This window comes from Canis lupus, chromosome 33, assembly GCF_011100685.1.
Source record: "Canis lupus familiaris isolate Mischka breed German Shepherd chromosome 33, alternate assembly UU_Cfam_GSD_1.0, whole genome shotgun sequence".
Lineage (NCBI taxonomy): Eukaryota > Metazoa > Chordata > Mammalia > Carnivora > Canidae > Canis > Canis lupus.
In genome coordinates, this window is record NC_049254.1 from 5,597,511 (window position 1) to 5,617,298 (window position 19,788).

Consider the following 19,788-nt stretch of genomic DNA (forward strand, 5'->3'; position numbering starts at 1 on the left):
GATAAGCTTATCTGTGAAGGAGTATTAAGCTAGAGAAATCATTTTTAAAACTCACTGTGATCCTGTGAAATTTAAAAATAATACATTTAGACTTTCAAAATGTCTAAAGTAAGTTCTTTCCAAACATTACATCAATCCCAGAGGGTAGTAGTTAAAAATGTGTTTATTATTTTTTTCTTGGAGAAAAAGACACCATAAGAAAATGTCTTCTAATTTTGGAAATGCCAATGTATACATACTGACCAGGAATCTATACATTAATATCAGATAATTTATGCAGAAAACACCTTTCTGTCCTGGGAATTCACACAGTTATTTTTTGATGACCCCTGTGTGCGATGATCTGTGATGCTTTTCTTCTCACAGACTTGACCTACTGTGTGTGTGCTAGTTCACAGAGACAGCGTAGAAGGATTTAAAAAAGCTTTTTTCTATTTGTATGTGGGGACATTACAAGGAAGAATAAACACACTGTCATTTAGAATTTCATTTCTCTGTAATTTCTATATTCAGCTGAGAAGCCACGAATGGATAAGGAAAATCAATCCTTGGCAACAGAGTTTATCCTTATAGGATTTACAGATCGTCCAGTGCTGAAGAGTCTTCTGTTTTCCGTGTTCTTTGCCATCTATCTGGTGACCATGGTGGGGAATCTGGGCCTGGTGGCATTGATCCTTATGGAGCGTCGCCTTCACACACCCATGTACATCTTTCTGGGCAACCTGGCTCTAATGGATTCCTGTTGTGCCTGTGCCATTACCCCCAAGATGTTAGAGAATTTCTTTTCGAAGGACAGAATGATTTCCCTCTATGAATGCATGGCACAATTTTATTTTCTGTGCCTTGCTGAAACTGCAGACTGCTTTCTCCTGGCAGCAATGGCCTATGACCGCTATGTGGCCATCTGCAGCCCACTGCAGTACCACACCCTGATGTCGAAGAAGCTCTGCCTTCAGATGACCGCAGGGGCCTACATAGCTAGTAACCTGCATTCCATGATCCATGTAGGGCTTCTATTAAGGTTAACTTTCTGCAGATCTAATCAAATTGACCACTTTTTTTGTGACATTCTTCCCCTCTATAGACTCTCTTGTACTGACCCTTCTATCAATGAACTAATGATCTATATTTTTTCAATGCCGATTCAAATATTCACCATTGCCATTGTCTTGTTCTCTTATCTCTGCATCCTTTTCACAATTTTCAAAATGAAGTCCAAAGAAGGGAGAGGTAAAGCTTTTTCTACCTGTGCATCCCACTTTCTATCTGTTTCAATATTCTACATTTGTCTTCTCATGTATATTCGCCCATTTGAAGAAGGGGATAAAGATATACCAGTGGCAGTTTTTTATACCATAGTAGTTCCTTTATTAAATCCTTTTATCTATAGTCTAAGAAATAAGGAGGTGATAAATGTTCTTAAAAGATGTTTAAAGAATTATAATATTTTTAAATAAAGTTCATCTTCTATGGAAAACTGATTTTTATTCATTAAATTATTTTATAGATCAGGGACAAAGGAAAACTGTTTTTACATAAAATATTAATCTCTAAATCATTAGGCTCTGTTTGCTAAAAGATATATGGATGTAATTTCAAAATGTCTGGCAAATCTCACTGCAAATTCCACAATTACCAGAGTAAATCTGGAGAAAACCCAGAGGTAACTTTCATTATCAATTCTTATTACTCTCACTGAATTGTGTCAGGCTGTTGTTCCAAACCATAGTAAATCAACATAGCATCAAACTTAATTGTCTAAATGTGTAGAAGAGTCACATTGATTTATCTTGTCTAGTTAATGGAAGGCATTATATCTGATCCTTTGTAGAATGTCTGAAACATTTTAAATTTCCTGGCAGGAGAAAAACATGATAATATTCATCAGAAAACTAACTTGGGAGACACATGTAAGTTAGTCTGGGGGGAGACAGGCTAAAAGCAATCCAACTAATTGCAGTAATCTATATTTAAAATAATGAAGCTTGATCTAGATAAGACTCCAAGGATGGGAATAAAGGTAATGAGAAGGAACACACACATAGTCACACATGCATTTTGTAGAATAATTAACAATGAATTATATCAAGTTGGCTATAGTAGTTTAAGATCTACCTTAATTTATAGTCTGATTAAGGCTCTTCTTTTTTAATGAATCAATCATGCTATGTATTATGGAATATAGAACAGCAACTTACATAATAAATGCTCAATAAGCATTTAAAAACATACTAATGAAGGTACTGTTGTATTTTTTAATATTTTTGAGTAACAATGAAATCTGTTAATATTTTATGTATTTATTGGTCATTTTCACCTCTACAAATTATCTGATCATTTTTCCTTTAAGTTTTACTTGTTTTTCCTCATTTATTTGTACCACTCATTACAGACAAAAGATATTAAAATGTTGTGACTATTTGTGGCTAATTATTTCTCTCTGTGTTAATAGTATTTTAATATATGTTTATGTTATTTGCAATTATTAATATTATAATTTTATATACTCACATTTACTAATTTTTATCTTATGTGTTCTCTTCCATGCTTTGTTTAGAATTTTTCTTAATCTGATATCTATTATTAACCAATATTTCTTTTTTTCTTCTAACTCCTATTCTTCTTCCTTCCTCATCTTTCATCTTTTAAATAATTTTTTTGGAAAAGACTCTTAATTCTTCCTGGAATTTATTTAGTATAGGGCATGAATTGAGAATATAATTTTATTTGGCTTCTTCTTCCAAAAATATTCCACAGATTAAGTTACTCAAACATCCAAGAAGGACTTCTTTATAAGCTTAACAAAATAATTCTTATATTTATTTAGAAAAACTAATAATCAGTAAACACAATGTATTATATATTAAAATACATAATGAAATTCCAACAATTAAAAGAATTTGGTTTTAAATCAAGAATCAATAGCTAAATCAATGGAAAAAAGATTATCCAAAAGTAAACACCCATATAAAATAAGAACATCATAAATTAATCAGTAAATAAAAAGATTTAATGGATGTTCCTAGGTCAATTGATTAACCATTTCTCTTTCATTGTGTTAAATGTATAAATTGTCTCTATTTCAGAGATATTTTATAAACATAACTTGTAAAATTCTTTTTTATATCCTAAATTTTTATACATAGCACTTTTACTCAACTGGGATTCATTTCATAATGTTGTGAAGTGAGAATTAAAGTTTGATTTTTTTTATGGTTAACTGGTAATTCTAACATCATTTATTAACTAATTCTTCCTTACTCACTGATTTTTATGCCTCCTTTTTATACACTTACATACATATGCATACACTGATAAGTCTATTTCTAGCCTCCCTAGTTTACACAACAAAAACAGGGCAGCCACAGTCCCTATATTTATAGTCCAGTAGAGAAGACAGACTTTTTTTTTATTTTAGGAGTAATTAAACTAAATAGTAATAAGCATCAGGATTGGGAAAGACTTCTGCCTCTACTCATAGTTCAATTGATAGGATTCAGTAAAGTTCAGGTATAAGATTCAATAGCTATAGGATTCAATAAAGTGCAGTTATTCTTTCTATTCTTTTCTACATGATTTCACCTATTTTATGGGTTTTAATATCATTAACATGAAGATGACCCAGAATGTACATTTCAGCTCTGACATCTTCCCTAATCATTTCCAGACTTAGGTATCTAATTGTCAAGAAGCGCGCAGTTATTTGAATGTTTCAAAGATACCTCAGATTTAACATGATCAAAAAGCCTCTCTAATTTTTCCATTAAAATGGATATCCTTGGTCTTCTCCATCTTGATGGAGCTTCCTCCAAAAAATTGGTCAAGGATGAGATTAACAATAATCCTCCATCTCTCTCTGCTTTCATATCTGACCTCTCACAAGATCTGTCAATTCTATCTAAAATATACCTGACAAGTGCCCAAATCTTTCCATTTATACAAACTTTCACACACAATGCTTCCGTCATCTCTCATTGAATAATATCAATTGCTTCAGATGAGTCTCGCTGCTGTTGGTCCTTTTATTTCATTTAAATTCTCATTCATGAACCAATTTAAAAATATTATCAGCCAAATGCATTCCAAAAACTGTACTCTTCTGCCCACCATGGCCTATGCATTCAGATACAACCACTTTCTAATTATTTTTAGCATTTCTCTGAAAATTTGCCTTTTTATTTCTTAATATCAAATGTAGACATACGCAATAGAAAGTTATGTATGTCTACATAAATGAATACATGTCTACTTATGTATGCATTTAACACCTCCCCATATCTCTCATCCTTGATGGTATATTAGGATTTTTGATAACTCAATTGCCAGTCTCTATTAGTGACATGTAAATATTATCCACTGCTGAGATAACTAGAATACCATGATATATTTCCTTTTCTCTATGACTTCGTAGGATTTTTTAAAAACTTAATAGATTTTATTTTCCCATTTCTTCAATTAGATCCATCATGTATCTATCAAGCCTATTACTTAAAAATTCAACTGTATTAAGTAATCCTTTGTTCTTTTTTATTCTAGAGACTTTTCCTAGAGCCGTCCACCATCCGATTCTAGACTGGAGAGATTATTCTCTGGGCCCAATGCTCAGGCGTCCTGCTAAGACTTCTTTTGCTGAATTCCTGTGGTAGATACTCTGTTTCCAGTCTCCCTTCATGGTCTTTCTTCATGGTTCATTCTCTCATTTTACTAAGATATCTCATTTCTTTGACAGTCAAGATCTGGAGTCCAGACTTGTTGCAAATGATCTTTGTTCTTTCCTCACACATAATCAATAGTTTGGTGTGTACAAAATTCTAGGTTTGAAATAATTTTCCTTCTTGAACATCAAAGGCATCCTTCATTTATATTCTAGCAAGTTGTGTTGCTTCTGAGAATTTTCATGTTATTCTGATTCACATTTCTTTGTCGTCTCTGGAAACTTTAGAAGTCTTAGTTGTTAATGGCTTTATAAAATCTCAGAATGATTATGTTTGGCATTTTAAAAATTCATTTCTCCACATAGTGGTAGATTATTTTTTACTTTCCTCCATGCCTGTTTGGCGCGCTCTCTCTCTCTCTTTGACTGTCCCTTCCTTTCCATTCTCTTCTTTTCCTTTTATTCCTTCCTTTTTTCTATCCTCCCTTCCTTCTCCTCTTTTCTTCCTCCCACCCCTTTTCTTTTTTCACTTTGAAGACTCAAAACTTTACTTCCTCAATGGAGATGATCTGAGAATACATAATAGATACAATTCACATAGAGAAAGCAAATAAATTAGTTGCCATTTTTCAAAAACAATCAAGTTGTTTTCCTATTTTCCTAGGAAGATCATTAACATCTTGAAATTTATCATTATGAACTTGTAGATTTGAATATGTTTTATCAGCTTAAATCTATTACAATTATTATTCTTTTTGATGCAAAAATTTTCTCATCTTTGGCTAGTAGAAACCCAACACAAAAGCTTAAAGATAGTTCCTGAGTCTTTCTCATATGACTGCAGTAGCCTCTGATAGATTACTTGCTCTCTTGTACAAGACGTCTAGGCAAAATGTGGGAGTTTCCTATCTCAGCATGATTATTAGACATTTTTCCAAAGAGGCTCTATGAACCGTAATATTATTAGATTATACAGTATTTGTATCTCCTCTGTTTCTTTTAAAAATAAGAAAACAAATATACAAATATGCATGCATATCTAAACAATCTTACTTCCCCTTCTTCCTTAAATGGTAAGGAATGTAGGTTTGCGCACACACACGTACACACACACACTGCATTGATTTTTTTTCTTTTACTTTAAACATGACAGGAAAATCATCCCATATCAGTATATAGTGATACTCCTCTTTTTCTTTCTTTTATTCCTTCAAACAGTAGTACTTTGTTGTGTGGAATATTGAACTGGTTTCTTGTGGGGTTTTAGATTGTTTTCTATACCTATCTGATACATCTCTACTCATATCTTTTCTGGTAATTTTTTTGAATTGCTTTGTTTTAGTTGTATCTCTTGTATGAAGTATAGAGCTGGGTTTTCCTTCTAGAACAAATCTGAAAATCTTTTTACTACAATAGGTGAATTAATTAATTTATATTAATTTCTATGACTGGTCCAAACTCTTTCATATTATTTTAAAAAATATTTACCATTGTATTATGTTTCTTTACTGTTTATTTATTTGTATGGTTTGTTTTTCTTGTTTTTATTTTTTTTTCTCTATCTCCTTTTGTAATTAGGATGGTTTGTATTTTTGTTTGGCTGCTACCTTTATGTTAGCATCTTTATCACATATCCAATCCTCTTTTCCTATATTTTTGATGCTACTTTTGGTTTGGTAGCTATAAATAATATTATTTCAATATGACTAGTATTTGTGTGGCAACAAGCTTAGTATACTTTAGCTCTTCTGCTTATTTTTTAAAAGTTTTATTAGCCTTATTTTATGAGTATTTTAGGTTTTCAGAAGAGTTAGAAGGAGAATACAGAGTTTCCTGGTACACTTCACCCAAGTTCTGCTAATGTTAACATCTTAAATAATCATCACATATATTAAAACTAAGATGTTAAATATAGGAGTCATTTTGGATCTTAAAATTTTTTCCAGAAATGCCATTTTTCTGTTCCAGGATGCCAGTTGGCAGTTAGTTCTCATGTCTCCTTAGGTTCCTCCAATCTGACGGTTTCTCAATGTTTCCTTGTTTTTTGTGACCTTTACAATGTTGAAGAGTACTGATCAAATATTCCGTAGGATGTCACCAGATTTCGGTTTGTCTGATATTTACTCATGATTAGACTTGTGTTATAAATTTGGGAAAAGACTATCAGAGAAGTGAAGAATCTTTCTCATTGGCATAACAGGGATACAACATGACTTACTGCTAGTGATGTATTGGCTACACTCAATGAGAGAGGAGCTATATTCGCTCTCCCGGAGGGAGAAGAATCAAAGAATCTGTGAGAATATGTTAACAGCACTCCAGTAAGTAACAAATATTTGGAGGAGGTATTTTGAGACTCTACACTATCTTACTTCTCCTTAAAGTTTGGCCTACCAACGGATTCGGTCTGTGGGAATAATTATTATATATTTCCACAGCAATCTTCTATTTCCTTAATTCTTTCAACATGTATTAGTTAGAAACTATAACTAGATATAAAAATCCTTGGCTCACACTTTTCTCCTTGAGCTTATTCAAAGTCCTGAGTCATAGTTGCCTTGTTTTGTATGTTGCTGTTGAGATACCAAATTGATTTCCTTTTATTTATTTATTTTTTTTGGAAGTGAGGTGCAGATAATTTTAACTTGAAGTGAAACACTTTAACTAGGATATATCTTGGGGTTTATTTTCTGGAGCAATAGCCATAAGTGTGTAACAAGGTATATGTTGAAGTCTTCTGTTTTTCCTCAAACTTTTCTTGAATTATAATTTTAAATAGTATGTTTGTTCCATTATTAATCTCCTTCATCAGAGATTTCAATTTTATCTTTGAGTATCATCCTTGCTTATTTTTCAGTTTTAAACCTTCCTTAAAATTTTTGCCCCTTTATTTGTTTCACTATCATTCTGGTGGCTATTTTCTTTCCATTCAGTGAAGATCCTATCACAAATAATAATACAATCTCTTACCACTTGAGGACCTTGTAATTTAGCCTTAATATCAAAGCTTATTCTGTCTTTTTCTAATATGTTTTATACATTAACATCTTTCACATTATGTATTTCTTTTTTTTCTCTTCTTATACACCAGTAATAATTATTTTTATTTTTATTTTTTATTTTTTTATTTTTTTTTAATTTATTTTTTATTGGTGTTCAATTTACTAACATACAGAATAACCCCCAGTGCCGTCACCCATTCACTCCCACCCCCCGCCCTCCTCCCCTTCTACCACCCCTAGTTCGTTTCCCAGAGTTAGCAGTCTTTACGTTCTGTCTCCCTTTCTGATATTTCCCACACATTTCTTCTCCTTCCCTTATATTCCCTTTCACTATTATTTATATTCCCCAAATGAATGAGAACATATAATGTTTGTCCTTCTTTATGTCCATAGTTATTTTGGTTTTTGAATTTTTCATAAAAGGGGCTTTTACATTTCTCAAAAGCTTGTATAAAATTAAGGAGTTCAGGTTGAAAGCTTTATTAGAATCTCTCATTCTATGCTTGTTTTTCTGGGAAGAATTTTCATCAAATTCAACAATTATATTCATATTTTCAGTTTTCTTCCTATATTGGATTGTAGGGGATGTAATCTATCATATTCCTTCATATTTTGAAATGCCTACTTTTACCAGATCAGTAAAGACACATGATTCTATTCAGCAGAAGTGAGGGTATAGTTACTAAGTTATTACTTTGGGAATAGTCTTCTCTGTTGATATAGTGATACATTATTTCTTTAATGAAAGGTTTATTTTTGAGGAGTAAGTTTAGTTGTGTTGTCTTACCTTGACATTATCTTTGTTTCTGTAGCAACTTGTTTGACATATCAAAAAAAAGAAAAAAACCACCAATTTTCCATGTTAGAGGATGCACTTAGACACATAATTACTGATGGAGGGAGGAAGTAAGATTGGTCAGAAGGATGAGCTGACTAGAGCCACAACAAAGACCTAGGCCAGTCTGGTGGAGAAGTGGGGATTAGGGATGTCTCTTTGAAATTCCCAGGCCTAAAACTGAGACCTGGAATTTAAACTTTCCATGTAACAGTCATTACATATAGGTTACCTCCAAGATATGAACACGAGCTTCATAAGAAAATTAACTTTATATGAGCCTACTTCCTGATAAGGCATTCATGTAAGAACTATCAGCTACTGGCATTCTTACTCTGGGGATCTTGGCTGTGAACCAAATATCCATCACTGGCCACCATTTGCACTACTTAAACCTACTCATTTCTTATAATAACCTCTAGAGAGAACCTCACCAGATTTGGTTCCTTTTTTGTGCTGGAGAATCTTACAACATGAAGATGAACGGGACACCAGCAGATCCACGGTTACAGCTAATCACAGGATCCCACTAAGATTTATCTTCTCCATCCTTTAATTCCCATCACCTTCTCCTAATCTCTCTACTAGTTGAGGTGACAAACATAGGGAGATGATCCAGAGTCATGCCACCATGGAATCTGAGGGTATCACCACCATGACCTTTTCAGTCTGGTGCTTGTGTTTGTCTATTTACTGTTGAACAAAGGAGCACAAACAGATGCCTATAGACTACCTGAATGCCAAACATATTTTTTTCCTGCTCCCATGCATAATACCAGTCCTAATTCTTCCTGATGACAGTCAATGGCCCTTGTAATCCTTCTGGATTCCTTTTCTTGCTTGTTGGTTTCTAGAAAAAAGAATCTAAAGTGACTGGCTGGCAGCTGGACCTTTCTGTACAGTGGGATCCCGGTTACATCCTCTGGCAAGAACATATCTGCGCTGAGTATCAGGACCTCTAAACACACACAACTCAGGGAATTGGGAATAAGATTGCAACCTCCCCAGGCAGATCACACGAGAATTCCTGGATTGAGATATTCAATCTACTGAAAACATGGCTCCATATTGTGACCACTGAGTTCCTAGTTAGAGTGCACCCAGGAGGACAGAGGCCTGACATTGTAATTGTACCTTCGAAAGGCATTTTATCAACTGATTAAGACAGCAGTGTCCAGGTGGTAGGAATTAGAATAGAACCAGGGTGTCAATCACTGCCCAGCACCACACCGCCCTTACTGCAAACTAGATTTCTTGGTCTAGTGCAATTATGCACCATTTCACCAACTCAGAGAAGAATTCTCCTGAACACTTACGTGTTGGAATAATGACCCATATCTGGGTCATGATGATTCCAGTGAAGATGAATCAGAAAAGAAGAGGCTCATAGCAGGAAACTTGCCACCCAGAGACTGACTTGAGGGATGTTGTCCTACTGGGAGCTTCAAAGTGTCTCTGTGTCTGGCAAGTGAGATCCTGGCACACATAGCAGCTAGAATGGCCTTGATAGCTGTAGCCTATGCCATTAGGCACATGCATGCCTCGATCCCAGCCTCTCTAGCACTTCCTTCATGAACCCATTCTACCAGTGCCGGGTGGCAGATGAACCATATTGGTTGTCCTCAGCTGGCTGTCATTCTGTGTTCTTGGTGCTTTAGTGTTTTTTCCATGGCATATGCTCTCGGGTATAACTGTGCATGTATTAGGAAGAACTCCACACTTCATATCCATTACAGTAGATCCATTCAGATGCCTTTTCCTCAGATCATCTGTTCACCGACCTTTTAATCTGTCTCCCTCTAGGCTCTTGACCACTATCCAAGCTGTTCACCTTTCCTAGGAATCTATATATTCTCATCTTGGATCACTTCTCATCTGTACAATGGATATAGTCATCAGTCTACTGCTCTAAGGGAGGATTTCCCCTTATGGTTGTCTTTTAAGATCACCCTGGGTGTAGGGATGCTCTAACAGCACTACACCGTGGCTGGCCTCAACATACCAAGCTCCTGAAGGACCAGCTTGGCCTTTGAGGTATGACACGTGAGAGGAGGACACGACATCAGTGCAGTGCTGGAGGAGGACACAGAGGTCTAGGTTGTCTGCTTGTGCAGCCCATTGTATCCTCAGGCTCTGCTCATTCAGATCCTTGGATGCACTGCTTTCATCTTCTAATGAATTACTCCTGGGCGTATTCAAACTTATACCTGTTAGTCTGACAAATTCCACCTCACGAAGGCAATTTTTGCCTCTTGGTCACTTGGTGTCCCAAAGTTAGGAGCTCCTCTTCTAGCAGGGAAGTTATTTTTGAAGATTTTATAATTCAGAAATCTTGCTTGAAACCAGGAGGGTATATGTTATGATTGTGCTTTGAGAGTTATCCATAAACTTCCCATTAGCCTCCTGTCTCTTTGGACCTCAGATATTTCTTTTTTTTTTTAATTTTTATTTATTATTTATGATAGTCACAGAGAGAGAGAGAGAGAGGCAGAGACACAGGCAGAGGGAGATTCAGGCTCCATGCACCGGCAGCCCAAGGTGGGATTCGATCCCGGGTCTCCAGAATCGCGCCCTGGGCCAAAGGCAGGCGCCAAACAGCTGCGCCACCCATGGATCCCTGGACCTCAGATATTCCTAATACTGTGGGCCTCCTGAGTCCGTGTGGACTTCCTGAAGAGCCCTTTCCTGTTCTGAGACACACAAAGACTCCCATTCTTCTCTTTTTTTTTTTTTATTATTTTTTTTTTTATTGGTGTTCAATTTACTAACATACAGAATAACACCCAGTGCCCGTCACCCATTCACTCCCACCCCCCGCCCTCCTCCCCTTCTACCACCCCTACTTCGTTTCCCAGAGTTAGCAGTCTTTACGTTCTGTCTCCCTTTCTGATATTTCCCACACATTTCTTCTCCCTTCCCTTATTTTCCCTTTCACTATTATTTATATTCCCCAAATGAATGAGAACATATAATGTTTGTCCTTCTCCGACTGACTTACTTCACTCAGCATAATACCCTCCAGTTCCATCCACGTTGAAGCAAATGGTGGGTATTTGTCATTTCTAATAGCTGAGTAATATTCCATTGTATACATAAACCACATCTTCTTTATCCATTCATCTTTCGTTGGACACCATTCTTCTCTTATTTGAGAAGATATATCTGTCTGTAGTATCTTTCCAAATGTGTAGGATATTAATAGATGTTTGGAAAAAGATTCAAGCAAGTGCTTATAATCCTGTATCACAATGCTTTGCTACAATTTAAATAAGAAGCCATATATCATATTTTTCTCCGAATCTGATTATTATTTAATTAATAATCATCTAATGGGGAAGAAACAATGTTTTAATAGTATTAATATGTAAAATTGAACGTTTTAATGACATTTCTTTTTCTCAATATTTTTGAATTTCTCTTTTCGAATTTCATATTACTTAATATTTTAGTATAGTGGTAGTCTATTTAATTTCTATATCAAAATATATTGAGAACATGCTACAAATGATCTTATTATATGCACATTACCAAAATATGTAGGATATTAAGAGATGTTTGGAAATAGATTCAAGCAAGTACATAAATTTCTGTATCACAAGACTAAGCTATAGTATAAATGATAAGACACATAGTACAATTTTTTTCTCAGTCTGATTAATACTTAATTAATAATAGTGTAAATGGGGAGGAAACAATTTTTAGGCTAATAATACAAAATATTAAAAATTTTAATACAATTTTTTTAGACTCTTTAAATTTCTGTTTTCATAATTTATAATACATACTATTATAATACATACTATAATACATACTATTATAATACATACTATTTTAGTATGCTGGTAACCTAATTTGTAGGTAAGAATGTATATTTAGAACATATTACAATGATATTACTATATGACTATGTACCAAAATGGTTTGAAATATGTCCTCTACTGAAGCCACCAGCAGATAAAAGACAGTTGAAAGCACAAGAGTAGATGAGATAATATGGGGAAGACTCTAGAATAAAAGAAGAAGGAGGTTTAGGATACAATCAAAAAGAAGCATCATTAAGGGCAAAAAGAGAAACATGATACCGCAGGAAGGAATGAGATGGAGCAATTAAGATTATAGAAGCAGGGAGGGTTATCCTAAGAAGCCCGAGAAGACTATGATAGCACCAAACACTACGTGTGGTTAGGAAAATAATTATTACTTTGGGTTGGCATTAGAGGGGCTTGTGGCCCAGGCGTGGTGGTGAAGGGAGGGGGGTTAGTGAAATGGCAGAGCAGAGAAAGTAAATGGGAAAGAATCCAATAGAGCAATGTCCCACCTATTTTCCTATTCTCTTTATATTACCTGTTGCGTCTCCTTATATCATGCATGAGTAAGCTTTAGTCACTCGAGTTTACTGTCCTTTCTTTTAAATTAGGTGTTGCTCTTTTAGAGTCTAGGCTTTTATACTTGGTTCCCTCAGACGAAGCTTTCCCCCATGATCCTCACCACTTGTTACCTGCATATTCTGGAGAGTTATCTGAAATTAAAAAGATTTCCTTTGTAAAATCTTTCCTTCTTTCTTCAGGTCACCATTTACTTCTTCACTATATTTTTGTATACATTTATACTTTTAATGTTACAGTCTAAACTGCAATCTAGTCATCAATGTAAGTGCTGTTTTCTCCCCACTAGATTATGAGCTTCTTCTCAGGAGCCATATCTAAAACTAAGAATTTATCCCACCATTTTCACATCCTGTGCACACACTCCCCATCGTCTTTTCCATGCATATTGCAAGCACTTGATAAAAGTTAAACACAATGGGAATATTAGCAATCAATGCAGCATGTGTTGAAGAACTAGCTCCAGTTGTTGTCAAGTGCTCAAAAGATGTATGACACGATTTGTGACAAAAACATTTAGTCAAGACTTTTACACTCAAGATACATACGATGAACACTTGATACAGCGGTGAATGCAATCATTATAAAAAGCAGGTAAGAATCATGTAAATCAGGATGATGAACACTCAGTTCTATATAAAGGACCTAGAAAAGTCCTCATGGAGAGATCTGACTTGAACTCAAGGATGAGTTGTAGTGAGATGGAAGTAAATGGAGAAGGAGTTTCAGATGAGGGAAATTGTATAAGCAAATTACATGATGAAACTGCACAGAAGGACAGTAAGGGATGCACGTAGCCAAGTGCCCTGGGGTGAGAGGAAGAAAGCAAGGTGATAGATGAGACACAGGCTGACTGTGAAGCTTCTGGAATTCAAAAATAAGAAAAATGCATTTGCTTTGAAACCTAATGAGACATCATTTTAATGCCTGAACAGTGGAGTGTGATTTTCTTATGCATGGAACACATATTTGCTTAGCTCTGTAAAGTTTGACTGTTTAGGGTGTTAGAAATGAAGGAATGAACATATCAGGCAAAACCCCTCTTATGTCTAAGGCTAATGGTGGTGTTTAGAAACAAGTGACTGGAGAGAAGACTCAAATTAATAAAATCATGAATGAGAAATGAGAGATCACTACCAACACCAAGGAAATACAAACGATTTTAAAAACATATTATGAACAGCTATACGCCAATAAATTAGGCAATCTAGAAGAAATGGACGCATTCCTGGAAAGACAGAAACTACCAAAACTGGATCAGGAAGAAATAGAAAACCTGAACAGGCCAATAACCAGGGAGGAAATTGAAGCAGTCATCCAAAACCTCCCAAGACACAAAAGTCCAGGGCCAGATGGCTTCCCAGGGGGAATTCTATCAAACGTTTAAAGAAGAAATCATACCCATTCTACTAAAGCTGTTTGGAAAGATAGAAAGAGATGGAGTACTTCCAAATTCATTCTATGTGGCCAGCATCACCTTAATTCCAAAACTAGACAAAGACCCCACCAAAAAGGAGAATTACAGACCAATATCCCTGATGAACATGGATGCAAAAATTCTCAACAAGATACTGGCCAATAGGATCCAACAATACATTAAGAAAATTATTCACCATGACCAAGTAGGATTTATCCCTGGGACACAAGGCTGGTTCAACACTCATAAAACAATCAATGTGATTCATCATATCAGCAAGAGAAAAACCAAGAACCATATGATCCTCTCATTAGATGCAGAGAAAGCATTTGACAAAATACAGCATCCATTCCCGATCAAAACTCTTCAGAGTGTAGGGATAGAGGGAACATTCCTCAACATCTTAAAAGCCATCTACAAAAAGCCCACAGCAAATATCATTCTCAATGGGGAAGCACTGGGAGCCTTTCCCCTAAGACCAGGAACAAGACAGGGATGTCCACTCTCACCACTGCTATTCAACATAGTACTGGAAGTCCTAGCCTCAGCAATCAGACAACAAAAAGAAATAAAGGCATTCAAATTGGCAAAGAAGAAGTCAGACTCTCCCTCTTCGCAGATGACATGATAGTGTACATAGAAAACCCAAAAGAATCCACTCCAAGATTGCTAGAACTCACACAGCAATTCGGCAGCGTGGCAGGATACAAAATCAATGCCCAGTAATCAGTGGCATTTCTATACACTAACAGTGAGACTGAAGAAAGAGAAATTAAGGAGTCAATCCCATTTACAATTGCACCCAAAAGCATAAGATACCTAGGAATAAACCTAACTAAAGAGATAAAAGATCTATACCCTAAAAACTACAGAACACTTCTGAAAGAAATTGAGGAAGGCACAGAGATGGAAAGACATTCCATGCTCATGGATTGGAAGAATTAATATTGTGAAAACGTCTTTGTTACCCAGGGCAATTTACACGTTTAATGCAATCCCTATCAAAATACCATGGACTTTTTCAGAGAGTTGGAAAAAATCATCTTAAGATTTGTGTGAAATCAGAAAAGACCCCAAATAGCCAGGGGAATATTAAAAAAGAAAAGCATAGCTGGGGGCATCACAATGCCAGATTTCAGGTTGTACTACAAAGCTGTGGTCATCCAGACAGTGTGGTCCTGGCACAAAAACAGACACATAGATCGATGGAACAGAATAGAGAACCCAGAAATGGGCCCTCAACTAATATTGGACAAAGCAGGAAAGACTATCCACTGGGAAAAAGACAGTCTCTTCAATAAGTGGTGCTGGGAAAATTGGACTTCCACATGCAGAAGAATGAAACTAGACCACTCTCTTGCACCAGACACAAAGATAAACTCAAAATGGATGAAAGATCTAAATGTGAGACAAGATTCCATCAAAATACTAGAAGAGAACACAGGCAACACCCTTTTTGAACTTGGCCACAGTAACTTCTTGCAAGATACATCCACGAGGCAAAAGAAACAAAAGCAAAAATGAACTATTGGGATTTCATCAAGATAAGAAGCTCTTGCACAGCAAAGGATACAGTCAACAAAACTAAAAGACAACCTACAGAATGGGAGAAGATATTTGCAAATGACGTATCAGATAAAGGGCTAGTTTCCAAGATCTATAAAGAACTTATTAAACTCAACACCAAAGAAACAAACAATCCAATCATGAAATGGGCAAAAGACATGAACAGAAATCTCACAGAGGAAGACATAGACATGGCCAACATGCATATGAGAAAATGCTCTGCATCACTTGCCATCAGGGAAATACAAATCAAAACCACAATGAGATACCACCTCACACCAGTGAGCATGGGGAAAATTAACAAGGCAGGAAACAACAAATGTTGGAGAGGATGTGGAGAAAAGGGAACCCTCTTACACTGTTGGTGGGAATGTGAACTGGTGCAGCCACTCTGGAAAACTGTGTGGAGGTTCCTCAAAGAGTTAAAAATAGACCTGCCCTACGACCCAGCAATTGCACTGTTGGGGATTTACCCCAAAGATTCAGATGCAATGAAACGCCGGGACACCTGCACCCCGATGTTTCTAGCAGCAATGGCCACAATAGCCAAACTGTGGAAGGAGCCTCGGTGTCCATCGAAAGATGAGTGGATAAAGAAGATGTGGTTTATGTATACAGTGGAATATTCCTCAGCCATTAGAAACGACAAATACCTACCTTTTGCTTCAACGTGGATGGAACTGGAGGGTATTATGCTGAGTGAAGTAAGTCAATCGGAGAAGGACAAACAGTGTATGTTCTCATTCATTTGGGGAGTATAAATAATAGTGAAAGGGAATATAAGGGAAGGGAGAAGAAATGTGTGGGAAATATCAGAAAGGGAGACAGAACATAAAGACTGCTAACTCTGGGAAACGAACTAGGGGTGGTGGAAGGGGAGGAAGGCTGGGGGTGGGGGTGAGTGGGTGACGGGCACTGAGGGGGACACTTGACGGGATGAGTACTGGGTGTTATTCTGTATGTTGGTGAATTGAACACCAATAAAAAATTAATTTATTAAAAAAAAATTGAAGCAAAAAAAAAAAGAAACTAGTGACTGAATATAGACATACTACATACATAGTGTTTTACTAAATAAAACTTTATTACTTTGTATATTTCTATGATTAGTGGACTGAGCGGGAAAACAAGATGAGAAAGATAAAGGAATTGGGGTGAACTGAGAAGAACAGAGAACCACTCGGTCAATCATATTCATCATGGGGTTAAGTTGTAATAGCAAAGTTTCCATGAGGGTTTTGCAACACTTGGGAACAAATTCAATTCAGAGTGAAGGGGCTGATGAGCCTAGCTAACCCTACCATACCTTAGAGTCTCCTCTCCAAACGTTAATCACCTTCCATGAACCATTTTAATCTCCCCTGTACTCTGTCCAAATCAACCTGAGACTCTTCTGCTTATTTTACAATTTAAGCACTGGGAATGATCAGAATTGTAAAAAGGATGTCATTTACAAGAGATTCAGCAAAATGATCATCAAATGACCTCACTGATGTCAGTGAAGGTCATTTACTTTACTCTCATTGTCTCACAGGTCAGCTTTAATTTATGTCATACACCTAATATGTTTTGCCAACTGCATCTCCCCATAGAAATACACTGATGTCATTGTAGGGAAGTCCCATAAGCATTTGATGGAAAAGTTTAACTTTTCATTGTAAGGAACATAATTATTGACATGGACCTATTAGCAGTTCCCCTTTTTTTTCTTTCTTTTTAATCCCAAATGTTTCTGAGATCAAAATTTATATTCTGAAGCTCTATGAGACATAACCCCAAAAACAAAAGCAAAGTGATGGTATAAAACGCGTCTCAGAGCAATCAGGTAAAAGTAGTATTTAATTTATTTTTATTTTGAATAAAGAAAGTATTCGAATTTATTTTTTCTTTTAATATTAGCATCCATAATTATTTATTTATCTGAATTTTTAGCATTTTTCTATTGCTTTCAGATTTCAACTTCGCAACTATCTTGCTCTCTTCACACCTGAAGACTATGGCAAATGAGATTTAAACTCAATTCATACTGAGTGTTTCTTGATAATAAGGTAAATTTTCAAAATATACAGGTAAGAACACAGCTTAGCTCTGTGAAATAATTTAGGCAGGTACATTGAAATTTAATTCTAACATTGCTTATGTTTCAAATGGCTTTTGTTTAATGTTCTAATACCAGAAAATGTTCAGCCTGTGCTTTTATTTTGATATTTTGATTAGGGAAATATAAGCCAATTTGTCCATAGAATTTCCATAATTAGACACAGTGGCCAATATATCCCAATGGATCCCTAAGTAATGATAAAAGACAGCCTTGGTCCGAAAACAAAATTTGTTCTCAAAAATCCTATTAAGTTTTAAGGTTTTTCTTTATCTAAGTGTTACAAAACTAAAAGATACAGGCAAACGTAATGTTATCAACTTTTAAACTACTGTGGCATACTTCAGAAAATTGTAATTGTAAGTTTCTTAGAAAACAGGTAAATAGTAGAGAGGTTAATTCAGATAAGAGAATGATTCATAAAATTTTTTCAGTGATGAATTTTGTCTAATTGCCTTTGTAGGCTATTCTTCAAAATAGCAGACTCCATTTGCAGATCCCAGTGGGTCACTGAGGATCAGCAGTAGTACACTGACAAGTTCACACATCTCAGGCCTTTGGAATGAAGCTAGGACTGGAATCCTACTGCTCCTTTTCTATAGTATGAAACAACTCGTATAAGAAGTAGAAGCCATAGCTATGCTCAAAGGTCTACAATTCTAGTAAGGAAACTGTGCATCATATATGAAAAAAATAGCCTTGTAGATTATACAGAAGCAACCTTAGAGGGTGGTGGGTATACGGGATACACTGGAGGTTGCAGGAAGTGAAAATCAGTGTGGTCTGGAGCATTTAATTAAAACTTTATTAAGTAGCATTATATGTAAACTGTGCATTGCATAAAGAAAGAAAGGACTTAGAAATCTGGGCAAAAATGGACAGGAATTATGGCATAAGAAAGTTAGTTCTTATGGAAATGGATGTAATACCAGAAAAAGGAATGAGAGAGATGATAATATAAAGATATTTACTTCCTTGGATATCCAAAGTAATTTTCTTTAAAGATAAAAGTACTCTTCTCTTTTTTTTTTAAGATTTATTTATTTATTCATGAGACACACACACACACACACACACACACACACACACACACATACATACAGAGAGGCACAGACACAGGCAGAGAGAGAAACAGGCTCCATGCAGAGAACCGGAAGTGGGACTCCATCCTGGGTCTCCAGGATCACACCCTGGGTTTAAGATAGCGCTAAATCGCTGAGCCACCTGGGATCCCCAAAAGTCATCTTCTTAATTTTTAGTGATTTTCATACAATTCCTAAGATATAAAGTTAAATTATCTGTCATATTCTATTTTCAAGCATTCACTCTAATGGGAGAGCATATGAAATCTTTTTTACTCAGCTAAAAAAATGCGTATATATGAAAATTGATTTTAAATTCCTTTTAAGGATCTTTGTTGCAAAAAAACCGATGTTGATATTATTTTTTAAATAATTTGTTTATTTAATTTATTGATCAACAATGAAACAAATATGGATACCCTAGATCTGTACACTCTTCATGCAGGAATTCATAATGACAAAACTTGTCCACTGTAAGCATTCTTCTTGGAAATCAAAAAAATTCATGGGAATGCTGATTTCCAGAGTTGAGGTTATGATGCTGACATTTTATTTTATTTTTTTTGAAGCTGACATTTTAGAGGAATGAGTATCCCCTAGATATTTGTGTGCCTGTGTCCAGAGACAGTAAGAGAGGATTGAAGAACTCCTCTCTTTGCTGTAGAAAGAAAATTTGGAAGGAAAACTATACATACCCTGAATTAGACTCTTGTATCTCCAGAATTCCTATCTCCACAGAGAACGTGGAT

General features: G+C 35.6%; 1 protein-coding gene across 1 annotated transcript; it reads left to right on the top strand.

The window, feature by feature from the left end:
• Window positions 1–527: 527 nt before the first annotated feature.
• OR5K4 (olfactory receptor family 5 subfamily K member 4) lies at window positions 528–1,457 on the top strand. The gene is given in 1 exon segment (NM_001388994.1): window positions 528–1,457. A coding segment is annotated over 1 exon segment (930 nt).
• Window positions 1,458–19,788: the final 18,331 nt, after the last annotated feature.